The 15,532-nt window shown below is 43.1% G+C and overlaps 1 protein-coding gene across 23 annotated transcripts in view; it reads left to right on the top strand.

The window, feature by feature from the left end:
• Positions 1-15,532, top strand: part of EVL (Enah/Vasp-like) — a 151,591-nt gene that overhangs the window by 47,259 nt on the left and 88,800 nt on the right. Inside the window, exon 1 of one of the 23 annotated variants that reach the window (XM_083733427.1) lies at positions 3,577-3,629. The exons of 18 other annotated variants lie outside the window; for them this stretch is intronic. In XM_083733427.1, coding sequence (XP_083589553.1) covers positions 3,592-3,629 — 38 coding nt within the window. In that variant the 5' untranslated portion in view covers positions 3,577-3,591. Of the gene's footprint in view, positions 1-3,576; positions 3,630-13,589; positions 13,747-15,532 lie in introns of those variants that run through there. 4 more of the 23 variants (XM_083733417.1, XM_083733428.1, XM_083733416.1 and 1 more) reach the window with 4 other exon arrangements.

The following is a 15,532-nucleotide window of genomic DNA, read 5'->3' as shown; positions in this document are numbered from 1 at the left end:
TACCAAATCTTTTTTCAGTATTCACAGCGAGAGGCTTAGAAAAGGTGCCTCTATTTCAGTAACAGCATTGCTCTGAGTAAAGTCCCATCCCCTCTCTCCTATTATACGTCATCCTTTCGTTGACTGATCTGTGCTTTCTGCCTCTGAGCTTTCTGTTCTCCTACTCTCAATGCCCGCTGGGTCCTGGGAGGGGAGGGTCAGGAATGCTTTCCAAAGACATTGAGTCTGTCAGCTGTCTCCCCCCTGGTGCTTCTTCTTCCTCCTGCCCCTCTCCCAATATTTCCCAGCTTCTCCCGTCTGCAGCCTCAGAACTGTGACCTTCTGCAAACCACTGTTCTAAATCTATACTGTCCTCTTTTCAGGAAGGTTCAGGATGGGGGTGGAATCTCCACCATTCCTCCTCAGTTCAGTCCTTAACGCGAACGCACAAGCACACACCAAAGCTTGGTGGTGGTAAGGGAAGCCCCCCTTGACACCAACAGGGACTTAACCCATTTTCCAGTCTCACTGTGACACTCAAAAAGACAAGGCTCCCTTTTCCACCCGCTGCCATCAGAGCAAATGTAGGGCTCACGTACCCCGGTAATAAGGAAAGAAAAAAACAAGATGTGCATAGTACAGGCATGGGTGAACTTCTCTGTGAGTGAGATGCAGATTTGAGGAACCAAGGGAAGGGTGGTTAAGGAAGATACGGGATGCAGACTTAGAACTGGGTATCTCGAAGGGAATGATGGGGAGTGGGAGCATAAAGGAATAAAGAAGCACAAGAAAAAACAAGATTACAGGTAAACCTCACCATTCATTTAAAGCACTTTGCTTCCCCCGGATAATCTCGAGAATTGTTGTTCATTAGAGGTGCTGTGAATTGTAGCTCTGTGAGGGGAGAACTACAGTTCCCAGGATTCTTGGGAATGTTCTTTAAATGCATGTTGTGGGTGTGCCCAGAGTCTAAGCTGTTTGGCACTGGCAGGAAACAGATAAGCCTGCAAGGGGGGGGGTAGTCTTCCTCTTCCTGTAGAGCTGCAAAAAAACCTTTAGAAAATCTGGAAAAGGGCTGCATTCATATAATCAAGGAGAGAGCCCATGTGTCCTCGCCTGTGGCAGAGAAATCTGTTATGGAGCTTTCGTGCTTGCAAACAGTTTAGCTGTTAACCGCGCATGAAAAATGTTTTCGTGCAAACTGGCTCCAGCTCTCTTTGTGTCGCCATGTAGTGATTTATGCCAGGATAAAGTGGCTGTAAAACTCTACTTAATTAAAGTGCCAGCATTTAACAGTCACAACACAGTGGCAGAAACGACAAGGTCGAGGGAGAGTTGATCTTTGCGACCCAGAGTTGTCCTTTTGCCAGGCAGTTAGAATGAAGGTCTTTGAAATGTGCTTCTCTTTCCTGCCCTAAAACATGTGGTTCTCTCTGCCTTTTTAAGTCTCTTTAAATGTGTGCATCCCATTCTTTCTCAAAAGCTTAAGGCAAGTCATACGCAGAAGCCTACATCATAAGGGAACACAGCAAGCATTATAGCTAGTCAGACCTTGAGCCCATCTGCCTCAATATAGTTGACATTGGCCAGAGAGTCTTATCAGTATCTGCAGAGACAGACTGCAGCTATGCCTTTATTGTGTGTTGTTGCTGCTGCTACTAGTGCTCTAACTTAAGTTGCAAAACGCATTGATTAAAATTAGTAAATCAAGTGGGAAATGGAATTAATATCGGGTGCAAAATGGCCCGAAAGGCAGTAGTTTCGTAAAATGTGCATCTACAGAACAAGCCATCTGCGAGTTTTTAAAAAAAGAAATCGGGGTTTCCGTAAGTACGTTGAATGCATAAAGGCCACAGCATGCAATGCCAGCGATGCTGTGATTGTTAGAGGCACTGACAGCCTCCCCTCCAGCTATTAACATTGTCTCCTTTCAACAACATAAATGTCAAAATGTCTGCTAGCCTAATTAGAGCAGTAGGTCAACCAGCGCTTTCTCTTGTGTAGCAACCTGGGCCGTTAGCTACATTAAAAAGGACCACCTTGGCTTAATCTTTATTTTCTCCATGTTTTGGTGTAGAAACTCAGCAGGATTATTTTCCCATATGACCTCATGGATTGTTATTATTAATTTATTTTAAATGCATTTGCATTCATATGTCTTTGCATGCAAAGTCACTGGCAGTTTCACAGGGGACAAATCTGCAAAAAGACAGTGGCTTTTTGTTACAAAATATGTGCAAGAATGAAAGGGTTTATCCTACATGGAAGCAATTTGCTCCCACAAAGGAAAAGGCATATTTCAAAATAGAAGGGTAACCAGTCTCCTGTTTTCCAGGCTAAATATACCCAGCTCCTTCAACCATTCTTCATAAGGCTTGGTTTCCAGACCCTTGGTCATCTTGGTCGCCCTCTTCTGCACATGTTCCAACATGTCAATGTCCTTCTTAAATTGTGGTGCCCAGGGTTTAACAATACTTGAAACAATAATACTTAAAAATATTTAACATACCGTATTTTTCTGTGTATAAAACAATGCTTTTTGCTTAAAAAAATAGGCAAAAATTGGATGTCGTCTTATACACGGATAGTGAATGCAGAGGGGGGACGTGTGATTAATGGCAGCAGCAAGCAGGAGATTGGCAGCGGCAATTGGGGGTGTGATTGGCTGTGGCTGCGGCGATTGGGCAGGCGATTGGCTGCTGCAGCAAGGGGGCGGGTGGGCTGTTGGTGGTGGTGAGTGGTCAGACAATTGGTGGTTGCGGCGAGGTGTGTGATCGCCAGTGGTGGGCAGGCGGGTGAGCGATTGGCAGAAATGACCTCCCCCCCCCCAAAAAAAAGCTAAACAACTTAATTTCTTAGTTTTGGCTCTAAAAAAATAGAGGTCATCTTATACATGGGGGCGGCTTATACACAAAAAAATACAGTAAGTAAAAATATCAAAAGCCTTTTGGAATGAAGGATGTTATGATTTAGTATGCTTACTTTATAGACTAAACCAGTTTCCCTAGCGAAGAGTGAAATTAGGTATGTCTTTAAAAACAAACAAAACTCCCTGCAATGTATTGGTGGCAAGTAATATTTCCATCATTCTTTTTTTGATGCTTATAGGTCAGATGAACTATGACTTTTTCTAATAAGACCTGGAGACAGAAACTGAAGTAACAGCCTTATGATTCCTCAGTGGTTCCTTTGCCTTGCTTCAGAGAGTCATAATGTTTTGGTGCTTGAGTACTGTCTGAGAGTCTTCCCTAGCTAGACGACAATTAGAGGTTCACTCTTTGCGCTGAAGTGGGCTAAAATGCACTTAACTGTGGTGCAAGGCAAGCTGGTTTTGTTTGCACGCTTCTCCGCTGTCCCACAAGAGTGTTCCGAAATGGAGCCATTTTCTGGTGAGGGTGGGTTAAGTAAATAACGACCGTCATCCGGGTGTAAGAAAACAGTGAACCCTAACCCACAATGGGCTGACATGGGCAAGTAAGGGAAAGAGGGAAACATTAAAGACGGAAGAGAAAAAGACCTGCAGCGAAAAGATAAATAAAAACGCTGATGTGTGTTAGGAAAGCCCCCCTTTTTCCATCTGCAATGCTCCATAACCCAATTCTGCTGTCTGTCATGGGACTGCAAACTGGATTTGGAAAAGGATCTTGGAGGTCAGTGTTTCATCTATTAAGCCGTTAACTGCCCAAAACTGTGTATGCAGCACATGACTGGCAGGAGGAATGGGTGTGGGCTTTCTTTGATTTTTTTATACTGTTTGTACTGCAGGGAGATGGTTTTGCTCAGACCAAAAGAGCAGGAGAACGTCTCTCAGATGATAACAAACCAATTATATTTGACACGTTCACTGCATGAGGTTGAACAGCAAATTAATTAGGGCTTCAGTTTGGGGTGAATTTCCAGGGGATGGGATGTTCCTCAGCTAATCGAATTCCCTTTTAGGTAAGATGGCAATGACTATGGTGATTTAATGCCTATGTGATTTCCGTCAATCTTCCTGAGGCCTGCTTCTGAGCAAGCAGGATAATCAAAGTTTGCCATTGGATGGTGCATTGCTGCTGACTGGGCCTCAAAAATGTCATTAGCTGAACTCAGAAAGCTGCTACGCACCCCGCCCCTGCTAGCAGAGGGGTTGTTTTTAAGCATTATCTTCAAAAGCTGAAATGCAGGCTGTAAGCTTTACTGATGGGGAGCAGGAAGTCTGTATCAACACCTGATTACCTTTGGAGTGTTCTTCCATCACAGCAGATGAATGCTTTCTAGTTTAGTTTCTGAAGGGAAGGTAGAACTCTGAATTGAAGCAATGGGGAGGCAGTGGGAATGGATGTTGTTGTTTAGTTGTGTCCGACTCTTTGTGACCCCATGGACCAGAGCATGCCAGGCACTCCTGTCTTCCACTGCCTCCCGCAGATTGGTCAAACTCATGTTGGTAGCTTCAAGAACACTGTCCAACCATCTCGTCCTCTGTCGTCCCCTTCTCCTTGTGCCCACAATCTCTCCCAACATCAGGGTCTTTTCCAGGGAGTCTTCTCTTCTCATGAGGTGGCCAAAGTATTGAAGCCTCAGCCTCAGGATCTGTCCTTCCACTGAGCACTCAGGGTTGATTTCCTTCAGAATGGAGAGGTTTGATCTTCTTGCAGTCCATGGGACTCTCAAGAGTCTCCTCCAGCACCATAATTCAAAAGCATGAATTCTTTGGCAATCAGCCTTCTTTATGGCTCCAGCTCTCACTTCCATACATTACTACTGGGAAAACCATAGCTTTAACTATACGGACCTTTGTCGGCAAGGTGGGAGGGGATGGTCAGCAATAATTCCCCAGCTCCACCTTGCCATCGAAATGGAAGCTCACCTGAGACCCCTTTTTCTGAATCTAGCCTTTTAGTTGCCCCTAGAAAAGGAAGCAGGAAGGTGCTGGCAAGCCGGTCAAAAGTTCATGTTGAGAACTCTGGCTGGTCAAATCCCCACTCAGGCATGAAGCTCACTGGGTGACCTTGGGCCAGTCACCATATCTCAGCCTAACCTACCTCACAGAGTTGTTGTGAGGATGAAATGGGGAGGTGAAGAACCATGGACACCATCTTGAGATCATTGGAAGATAAAGGTGGCATGTCAAAGAATCGTAGAGTTGGAGGAGACCCCAAGCTCGAAGTAATCCTTGAGATCCTACTTCATCCTAACTTTTTCATAAAGGTTAATGTACTTCAGCAGCTGTGAAAAGATTTATCTCATGGATCACTTTTTTGTATTTTAGTTTTAGTACTGGGATAACAAGAGTGAACTTCAGCTCTCTCAGAACTGCATGCTGTTTCATTTTGAGCTCTCAGAAACTACGGATGGGAGCAAAATAAAATAAAATAAAAGTCAAGCATTTTAAAGTATTATTGATTTTAGTGGAAGAGTTAAGTGAAGTCAGTGGTACTTAAAAGTACTTAAATCCTGAGTGGACCGTGCTTCTCCATTTGTATAAAGGCATCAAGCGTTTATAGGAAAACTAAGTGCTGTTGAGATGACCAATTAAAAATAAAAGTAGTGTTGTACCAAGGCATGTTAGAAAACATTATAAGCCTTATTTTCCAACATCTTATTTGCCTGTAATTCTAAACTATATCCGGACTCTTTTGCTCAGGTCTCTGCTTGCCAGCTATAGCCAACAAAAATCCTATCATTCTGTGTCTACAGAGTGTTTACAAGATGTCCTGGAGGAAGCATTTGGGTTGGTATTCAAAGCACAGCTTCAGGACTTATCTAACAAAGTATAATGTGGGACACCTATTTACCAAAGTATCAGGCGACTTCACAACAGTCAGCTGACCTGCAGAAGTGTAACAGACGGCTTTGGGTCTAGCCCAAGATATATAAATGAGCCCAAACTAAGGTGTTCTAACCAAACCACTGGGCTTAAACCTCCAACTGGAGCCAACTGCTTTCAAGGAAGATCATCTCAGTGGAAAGTTTCTCACAACTTAAGGATAATTCTTCACTTCAAACTAGTAGCATGAACAACAATCCATACGTTTCTGGTTCAAGATCAGCTGTCCTCTCTCTGCCCCTGTGATTGAAAGAGCCGATAGGAAGTCTGATTTTGTATTACGCGTCAACAGTGTTATTATAACACTTTAACTCAGTGGGTGCCTGAAAATGCTCTCTCAATAAATGGTGGTATTTATAATGAGCCCAGACCCCACGCTGAGCAGCAATGAAACAATTTATAGGCCATATGGAGAGCAATAATCTGCCACTTTCACGCACACAGCGAAGTCTCCCGAAGCAGTCAACTCACTGCACATCCACCGATTAGCCAACGCATAGCAAATGCCAAGTCACAGTTGCGGCACTATGTGGAAATGCATTTGACCTCTTCCAAAATGGCTAAAATATTTCGTTTAAAAGCATGAAAGGACTGGGGGGGGGGTGCTTGAGACATTCTACAACATATATAAAATAAACATTTCCATACGGCCCGTCTCAAGTCCAAGAACAAGACAGGTTTGTGACAGCAGCGGTGCAAGAAATGAGCCAGGCAGATTTTGGAAATTACAGTGAGAGAGAAAGCAGTAAGACTGGCCTCTGTGGAAGATAAAAAGGCCTGAGATGAAGGCAGTCCTTTTTCGTCTGTTTATCCCTGTATTCACCATTTTTGGGGAAGTGGGTGCAGATGGATCAAGCCAGGGTGTTGGCAGCATAGCTAGATCAAAAGGGGGGAAGTTTGGGCAGGATTTTGATAGGAAAAATTACAACACACAGTTGTAACACACACATCAGGCAGATAGTGGACCCCTTCAGACTGGTGATTTTTTTTTTTTTTTTTTTTTGCAGGCAACACGTCATGGCACAATAATAGTGCATTAAAGGTGAATTTATACTGGACTGTCTGCTTTATGAGTTGTCCATAGGGAAGCTCTTGTATTGTAGCACAACAAAAGCAGAACAACACTGCCGCCACCCCAAAAAAACTTTAGTAGACTAAGAAGTTACAAGATTTCAGCAGGAAGTTTATGGGGAATGCATTGTTGTTGGAAAGAAAGCAGTATGCCCACCTCAAAAGGTTTGTAGGTAAAAATAGTATTGAAAGCAGGATCTACTATATCTGCCCTGGTACTACAATGAGATCATCAGGTGGCAGCTGATAATGATCAGAATTCTTGAAGAACGTTTTAACTGACAGGCAGGGTGGCCACATAAACACTGCCACAAAAGATAAAGAGATTTGCATACAACCCACATATGTATACATGCAAATTTAAAAACAATTACTATAATTCCCTTACAAATACAACATGTCTCATCATAGAGGGGAAGACTGAAACTAGGTGACCTGTCCAGGTGCTAAGCGTCAAATGGCAACATCCAGACTATCATTATTCAGGAGCATACCAGAACTTTATGTGCAAGCAGCTGAAGTTGATTAAAGTGCTCTGTTCCCAGGGTGCAACAAATCCACTTATAAAGCCAGATGTTTTGTTGTTAGGATAGTGTTGGAGAAATGCAACACCAAAGAGAGGTAGTTTTGCTCTCCCTGACCTACAATTATATTTCGAAGCATCATGTTTATGCTGGTTGAAAGATTGGATTTTACTAAAGAACAGCCAGACCTCTTAGACCTCTCTAAGATGCCAGACCCTGGGATGATTAAACTGGATTGCTGTAGTGGTTACTGTGAGGTAAGGAATCAGGAACAGATACCCTATAGGAAGAGGTTAACCTCTTTCTAATATTACTAGTACCCCCAGAAGTTAAAGTAAAGTTATGCCTCTATTTCTGCTTTTAAAAAAAAGTTTTTTCCAAAAACGTGCTATATAAAAAGATGAAGAAATTTATCTTCCTGGTTATTTGAAAAAAAAACAACTGACATGTATTTAAAGGGGAAATAATATCATAAGTGCAGAACTACCATAAAAACCATAAAGTACAATTTAAGCACTAAATTTAGAATAATGGCAGAGCTATAGCTAGAGGCTGTTGCCATTTACCCCTAGGGAAGTCATCTGACTGTCTAACTGCAGTGCCGACCCAGCTGTGAAAACTGAAACTTTTGATATTTTTTCTCTTTTGATGTCAACTGCTTATTGCATTGTTAATAAACTTATTGCAGTGGACAAAAAAGTACCTCAGAGCCCAGCTTAAATACCAAGGAAGTTTTGATTTGGGAGTGGTGTGCCTCATTTAAAGTCAAGTGGGAGAAAATGCAAATGGCTGACTCTAGCAAGTTTTAACAAATTTATCGTGAGACAGTTTTCATGCCCCATCCTTAATGTTGGTACGCAACTGTTTGCAGTTTATTCAGCTTGTTCTCATGCTGGATCCAAGGGCTCCAGTAATCTGTATACATGCTGTCATGATTGTTTAAAGAAAAGGTTAAAAGAGCAAAACCTAAATAGCATATATTAATTAAAACAAACATTTTAAAGACAGGAGCTTATGTAAACCAGCCAACTATTTTCCACCCAAGCTGCAGTTGGTGCTTGTCAAATTCAGCCTTGGTTTGCAAACACCAAGGACCGTTCTCTGAATAGTCATCTTTTGTGTACATATTTCTTACAGAACAGTCTAATGATGTCATTGTCAGCTCATTGCTGCAGTTTTTTCTGTGTTGCCTTCCTGTTGGTTTCTTTTGGGGAAGGGAACCTGATTTGTGGCAGTTTTTTTGCAACAAAATACAATTGCACAAATACAATGCAAGCCTTTTAAGGGGTTGTTTGCTCTTTCCATGTAGGTTCACCCCATTTAAGGAATGTCATGGGCGGAGAGGGTTAGCAAATTGCAGTTACTCCAGTGTCAGTTTCTGTTCATGCCGGGGGAGTCAACAATTATTTAATTCCTACTTTTCATTCCATTAGTTATCTTCCTTTCTTTTTCTTAGTAGCATAGCACTACTTTATTATTTCTTAGAAAGTGAGACGCAGCCAGCAAGTAAATCCCGCCCCCTGCAGAACAGAAACTGACATTGGGACAATTGAGGGGCTTCAGTGTGAAAGTAACTTTGGAAGGGCCAACTGGAGTTTCTCGATTGATTCTCAAATGAAGAGACAGGTGATCATGGAGGAGCTTTCTGAACCACTGGGTCTAAAGCTAAGGGAAAGTACAGACTGTGATTTTAAGATCTGGCAGTGATTTAGGAAAGTCCCTTTCACCTCAAGCTACTCAGCTCAGTGAGACAGAACAAAAATATTTGCAGCTGTAAATTAGGTCATTTTTTACATTTCACTTCTCTTTAGCACAGTTCTAAGTGCAGCACTTCCCCCCACCCCACCCAATCTCTGCCTTGCAGATTTCAAGTATAACAACAGGAAGAGTTTATAAAGCTGCTATGCGGTAACTGAAAGGAGATAGAACATCTCCGGTTGCTGAAGAAGTAAACCTGAAAGGCCACCCACGGTTGAGAGGTCTGGATCCTAGTTTCAGTTTGCTGTGTGTGCCTGGTCTTGCTGTTTATCTATCAGAGTTTCCCACACTTAGGTTTCCAGCAGTTTTTGGACTACAATTCCCATCATCCCTCATCTTTGTAGCCCAGCACAGTCTTCTTTCACTGGCAGTGGCTCCCTGGCACCTTGGTGTAGAGCAGTGATGGCCAAACCTGGCCCTTCAGCAGATTTTGAACTACAACTCCCATCATCCCTAGCTAACAGTGGTCAGGGATGATGGGAATTGTAGTCCAAAAACAGCTGGAGGGCCAAGTTTGGCCATCACTGGTGTAGAGGTTCCTTTCACATCGCCTGCTCTCTGATTCTTCTAACTCAGTTGTGAAGAATCTGTTGCCCTCCAGGTGTTGCAGAACTACAACACCCACCATTCCTTGCCATTGGCCATGATCGCTGGGGCCGATGGGAGTTGTAGTACAGGAGCAGCTGGAGAGCTGAAGGATCCCCACACCTGTCCTAACTGGGTTGAACTTGGGACCTTCTTCATGCAACAGCTGAGCTATAGCCCCTAGTCCTGGGCCAAATATTTTGATCCTTGTCAAGTAAGTGGAAAGGTCCTGAAAGTTGTTTTCGCTATCTTATGGGGAATGGGAGAAATTTTAATATTTAAATGTGTTTTGGAGGGGAGAGGGTTATTAATTTGTTCTTGTTTTTATTCTATATTTTATGGGGAGGGTTTTTTAATATTGTGTCTTTAGGTTGTGAACCACCCTGAGGTCTATGGATGGAAGGCGGTACTGTATACAAATTTAATAAATAATAATAGTAATATTTTAGAGGGGTGTTCCCATATTAGAGGAAGTGTCGGAGGGTCTCACACTCTTTCCTTTGCCCACAAAGCAGTCTTGCTGCTGCTTTAGGAGTGGCAGCAAGGAAGCACCGTGGTAGCAGAATGGACCATTGGGAATACCTGGTACACCATGATGTAACATCATTCCTAGTGATGTTAAATTTTCGAGAATAATCTTTTGGTGGATATTCTCGAGAACAGTCTCGATTAATGAGAATATAAAGCATATTTGTTACCAATGAGCAATAGTGCTGAACTGCTTAGAGAAGCTCTGCCACTTTTGGAAGCTGCAGCAAAGCTGGGTTGTTGTTGTTTAAAGTGAAAGACTGTGCTACTGTGTGTCTGTGTATTTTTGGCCCAGCATAAATAGCATTCCCAGCGTGGATGCTATTTCTGGACCCTTACCTTGCGCCACAGATGGATGCAGTGAATGTTTTCACAAGTGCTCTCTCACGCACGGTAAAAGCATTATACAGTGGTACCTGGGGTTAAGAACTTAATTTGTTCTGGAGGTCCGTTCTGAACCTGAAACTGTTCTTAACCTGAGGTACCACTTTAGCTAATGGGGCCTCTCGTCGCCTCTGCGCAATTTCTGTTCTCATCCTGAAGCAAAGTTCTTAACCCGAGGTACTATTTCTGGGTTAGCAGAGTCAGTAACCAGAAGCGCCTGTAACCTGAAGCGTCTGTAACTCGAGGTACCACTGTACTGTCTGCATGTATGTGAACATTGTTCATGTGAGACAGGCAGGGTTCGTGTGAGACAGGGTTTGTTTTTTTTTAAATGGTACTTGATGCCAGTGGCATAGCGTGGGGGGTGCAGGGGGGGGGGCCGGCCGCACCGGGCACAACATCTGGGGGTTAGGGTTAGGGGGCACAAATCCACGGGTTAGGGGGCGCAAATCCACGGGTTAGGGGGCGCAAATTACTTGCCTTGCCCCGGGTGCTGACAACCCACGCTACGCCACTGCTTGATGCCTGAGCTTGGAAGCCCAAGCTATGACTCCTGAGAAGTAAGCAAGCCTTTTCAGTTTTGCCTTGCTTTCAAATGTTACTTGGTTTGGGGTGTGCTGCCCTTCCTCTTTGTTTCCTTGCTGTTTTCAGCTGGAACTTGCATTTGTCTTATGCTCACCCAGGGTGGGGGAATAAGGAGAAGGTGAACTCTCTTTACAACGCCTCCCTGGTAACTTGTGCTAGTGTGTGACATAAGGGGTTAATTCTGTTTTTGGTCCAGACTGATTGGCTGGAGGTTCGAGTCAGTTGGGATTCAGTAGTCGGTGACGAAGACATTTGGGATTTGACATTTGAAAGAATTGGAAAGTAAACTGGTTCCAGGGGGCGCCAGCTCCTGGGGGCCGAGCCCTTTCCAGGTCCCCTATATTTTGGGGGTAGGGGCCAGGGAAGCCCATGTTCCAAAACCACGGTGCTGAAGAATGGAGCCCAGCATGGTGTCAGAGCATCCTCCCATCAGTGGCAGTGCTAAGAGGAGGCGGAGGAGAAGCCCCCAGCCATTTAGGCATGTGGCTGCCACTTTTGGCTCCACCCCCAGCTCCTCCCAACATCCTGACATCACATACACAGTGTTGCCCCCCCCCCCCATTGCCTCCACAACCTGATGCCTCTGACTGGTTCTGATTGAGTTTCCCTCTTATGAAGACCTGATCTAAGAACGACAGTGCTCTCAGTTTATTATTATTATTATTATTATTAATAATAATAATAATAATAATAATAAATTTTATTTATACCCTGCCCTCCCCAGCCAAGACCGGGCTCAGGGCGGCTAACACCAGATATAAAACAATGGATTAAGATACAACTTAAAAACAAAATTAAAATACAACATTAAAATGCAGCCTCATTTCAATAAAAACGCAAATCAAAAACTTTGTGGGGATGAAAACGTCAAATCTTCACCAAGAATAATAATAATTTATTATTTATACCCCGCCCATCTGCTGGGTTTCCCCAGCCACTCTGGGTGGCTTCCAACAAAACACTAAAATACAATAACCTATTAAACATTAAAAGCTTCCCTAAACCAAGGCCAACTATTCAAACTGGTCCTACATGGGCCAGAAAAAATCCAGGGAAGTCCCCAAATAGGATTTGTCCTCCTGTCATACACTGTTTTGTTCTGTTTACCCTCTCTCCGAAGTATTATCAGTTTCCTTATTCTCTGGACTCCCGTCTGTTTTATCCTAGTCTTGGCTAACCACTTGCGCATAAGACAGCTGCAGGTTCCTGCTCAAAACGACAGGAAAACAGAGGTAGAGTCACACTTGTTTTAGCGCAATTCAAAAGTGTGGCCAACCCACCGTATGGATTTTCTGTTCTTTGCACATGCCATTCCATTGATCTGTTGAACACAGGAGTCTCTGGGTGGGCTTCATAATTATGACCTAGAGAGCAAGATTGGCAGGCATGGAGTGAGTGTGAAGTTTTTTTCCTGCAGCAATATAATAAATGTGGATTGCTCATCTTTCACCACACCGCTAGAGTGGCAGAAATGAAAGTATCAGAGCTTAACAGATAAATGGGAAACTGGAAAGGTGCGGGGGGGGGGGTAGTAGAATCATGGAATTATAGAGTTGGAAGGGACCCCAAGGGTTATCTAATCCAACCTCCTGCAGCGCTGGACTCTCAACTAACCCCTCTGACTGGGTTGATAAGGAATCAACTCAAATTTAACAACACACTCAAAGAGATGGTGTGTGTATGTATATATGCGCAAAAATAAGATGAGGGCTGGTTTGTTCCTCAGTTCTAAAAGATTTGGACTCTGTGTGAGTATGGCAGAATTCTGTGTGGATGCCCAGAAAACAAAGCTTAGACTGAAGAACGGTGCAGAATCCAGCTTCCTTGAAAATTTATGCATTCGGTTTTGCTTTTTTAAAAATAAAATTAAAAAAATCAGGTCTCTGGGTCTTATGACAGTGTTTGCATGTGCCCTGGCAGTGCCTGCTGAAATCTCAGCAGCTAGAAATTGGCTGACCCAAATTAACCAGTGGTTTCCTTGCCAGCATTGCTCCTTGTCCCTTCCCAAACCAGTACAAATTACTGCAGCTTGCACATATTGCAGATTCCAGCTTAATTTCTGTGACCCTACACATCTTGGAGAATGCTGGCAAGTGGTGTCCATATTGAGTTCCATTGACGGGTGCTTTTATTGGGGAACTTAAATATATATCCTCAACACTCCCAGTGAGGGTGGCAGTATTTGTGCCCTCGAATTTGGGCAATTTTGGTCTTTTTCCCCTCCACACTGGCCTTTCTGCTGAACAATAAATTTTGCTTATGAAAAAATATCAAGCCAAAAACGCAGAGTTGCTTCCTGCACACATACGCTCTCTATTTTGGTAAAGCTTCCTTTTCCTGTTTGGTTACAAGACCTAGTGTAAACTTTCAAGTTAAACTGCTCGGCTTACTTCATGTTCTGCTTTGTGTAACGTGGTGAAGTTACAAGGGCGACATGTTTTAATGCAACAGTTGTGCTGGACAGATCGCTAGTACTGTTCTCCCCAAAACATAATACCAAGTTATTTCTGTGATGGCAGCGAGGTAAGTACTTGGCAACTTTACTGAGAATGCATTGCACTGATTCACTGGAGAACATTAGTCCTGTTTTATATGAAGCATAGGGATTCATGTCTGGTAGAGAGTAAAAAGTGAGTGGGGTTCATTTGATGCAAAGGTGTTTGTGTGCAAATAATAACACACATGAGATTGAGATCTCCAGACAAAAAACTAATTTGTTGGAACAGCGGTAGAACTGATTCGTTTTATGTCTGCATTTGTGAATTTCAGTTGGAATCCATTACAGATATGATCTCTTCTACCTCAGTCTTTTTCAACACACAATGCAGGGCTGAATGGCCTTCTGTTTAAGTGTATATGTTTTCTCTAACTTCATTATCTCTTTTGCCAAATGCTGTTATTGCTTTGGATTTGGAAAATGCACAGAACTGTTAACGAACTTTACAAAGTTACAAACCATATAGCTTTCTGTTCTGCATTAAAAAACGCAATCAAAGTGGAAGGGACTAAACTTGCTGATCTGGTTAATCAAGTAAATTTACAAACCTTGAGAAGTGGCTTATTTCCATGTGAAAGTTTATTCTTGGCTCTGATCCACGAGCGAGTTTATTCATGACACTGATTTGAATTATCTGTCTACATCTTTTCAAGCAATATGCTTTAAGATGATTCTTCAGATCAATTTCAAATTGTGTGCGGCATAATTAAGAGTTGAAACTAAAGCAGTAAATTTGACTAAAAACTTCCTTAATTGGTTAGCGTACTGTAGGAAGGCTCTCTTTGACAGTAGCAGCTGGTGTTTCCAGCAGCTGCTGCAGTTACCCATTTGTTCACCTTCCCACGGACAGGGCCTGCCACCTTCTTGGATGTGGGCAGCAGAGAGGAACAAGGAAATTGCTGTTTACTGCAATTTCATTGTACCTTCTTCCTCTTGTTCCAATTGCACGGAGAAGCCAGGTGCTTTCTGAGGAAGGAGCATGGTGGTGCTAAGACCAGTTTTGAAGCAGGGCCACTTGACTGTTGGAATTGGTAGCTGCTACAGTCATCTGAGGGCTTCCCACCATAAGGAGTCTCCAGTTCTGGGCACCACAATTTAAGAAGGATATTGACAAGCTGGAACGTGTGCAGAGGAGGGTGACCGAGATGGATAAAGGGTGTGGAAACCAAGCCTTATGAGGAATGGTTGAGGGAGCTGGGTATGCTTAACCTGGTAAATAGTAGACTGAGAAGAGATATGATAGCCATCTTCAGATATCTCAAGGGCTGTCACATGGAAGAGGGAGCAAGCTTGTTTTCTCCTGCTGTGATTCACCAAACAGATTGTCCGGTGGAGCCCACAAAATCTGATGAAGGAATCATAGAATCGTAGAGTTGCAAGGGACCACAAGGGTCATCTAGTCCAACCCCCTGTAATGCAGGCATCTCGGCCAAAGCATCTAGGATGGCATCCAACCTCTGCTTAAAAACCTCCAATTTGAATGCATTGGTTTGGGCCCTGGTCTCTGTAGCAGGAGAAACAAAGCTTGCTCCATCCTCCCATGTTTTGGTTCACCACATTTCTGCATCAGTATGATTTATTTATTTATTTATTTAGAATTCCTCACGGAAATTCACCAGGATTTTAGTAGTCATTTATCCTGACATGAACAGTTTGTATGCAATTTTAGCTATTGTACAATTTTTTTTTTGCAAGCAGTTCCCCCTCACTGTAATGCATTTTTGTTTTCACCAAAATACACTTTTGAAAAAATTATTATTATTTATTAAATTTATGCGCTGTCCCCTAAAGTCTGCATTAAATTCGGAGAAC

Source organism: Podarcis gaigeae (assembly GCF_964106915.1).
Source record: "Podarcis gaigeae genome assembly, chromosome: 1".
In the NCBI taxonomy this organism is placed as follows: Eukaryota; Metazoa; Chordata; class Lepidosauria; order Squamata; family Lacertidae; genus Podarcis; species Podarcis gaigeae.
Note: the sequence above shows the minus strand (reverse complement) of the source record. Positions and strands in the feature narration are given on the sequence as shown.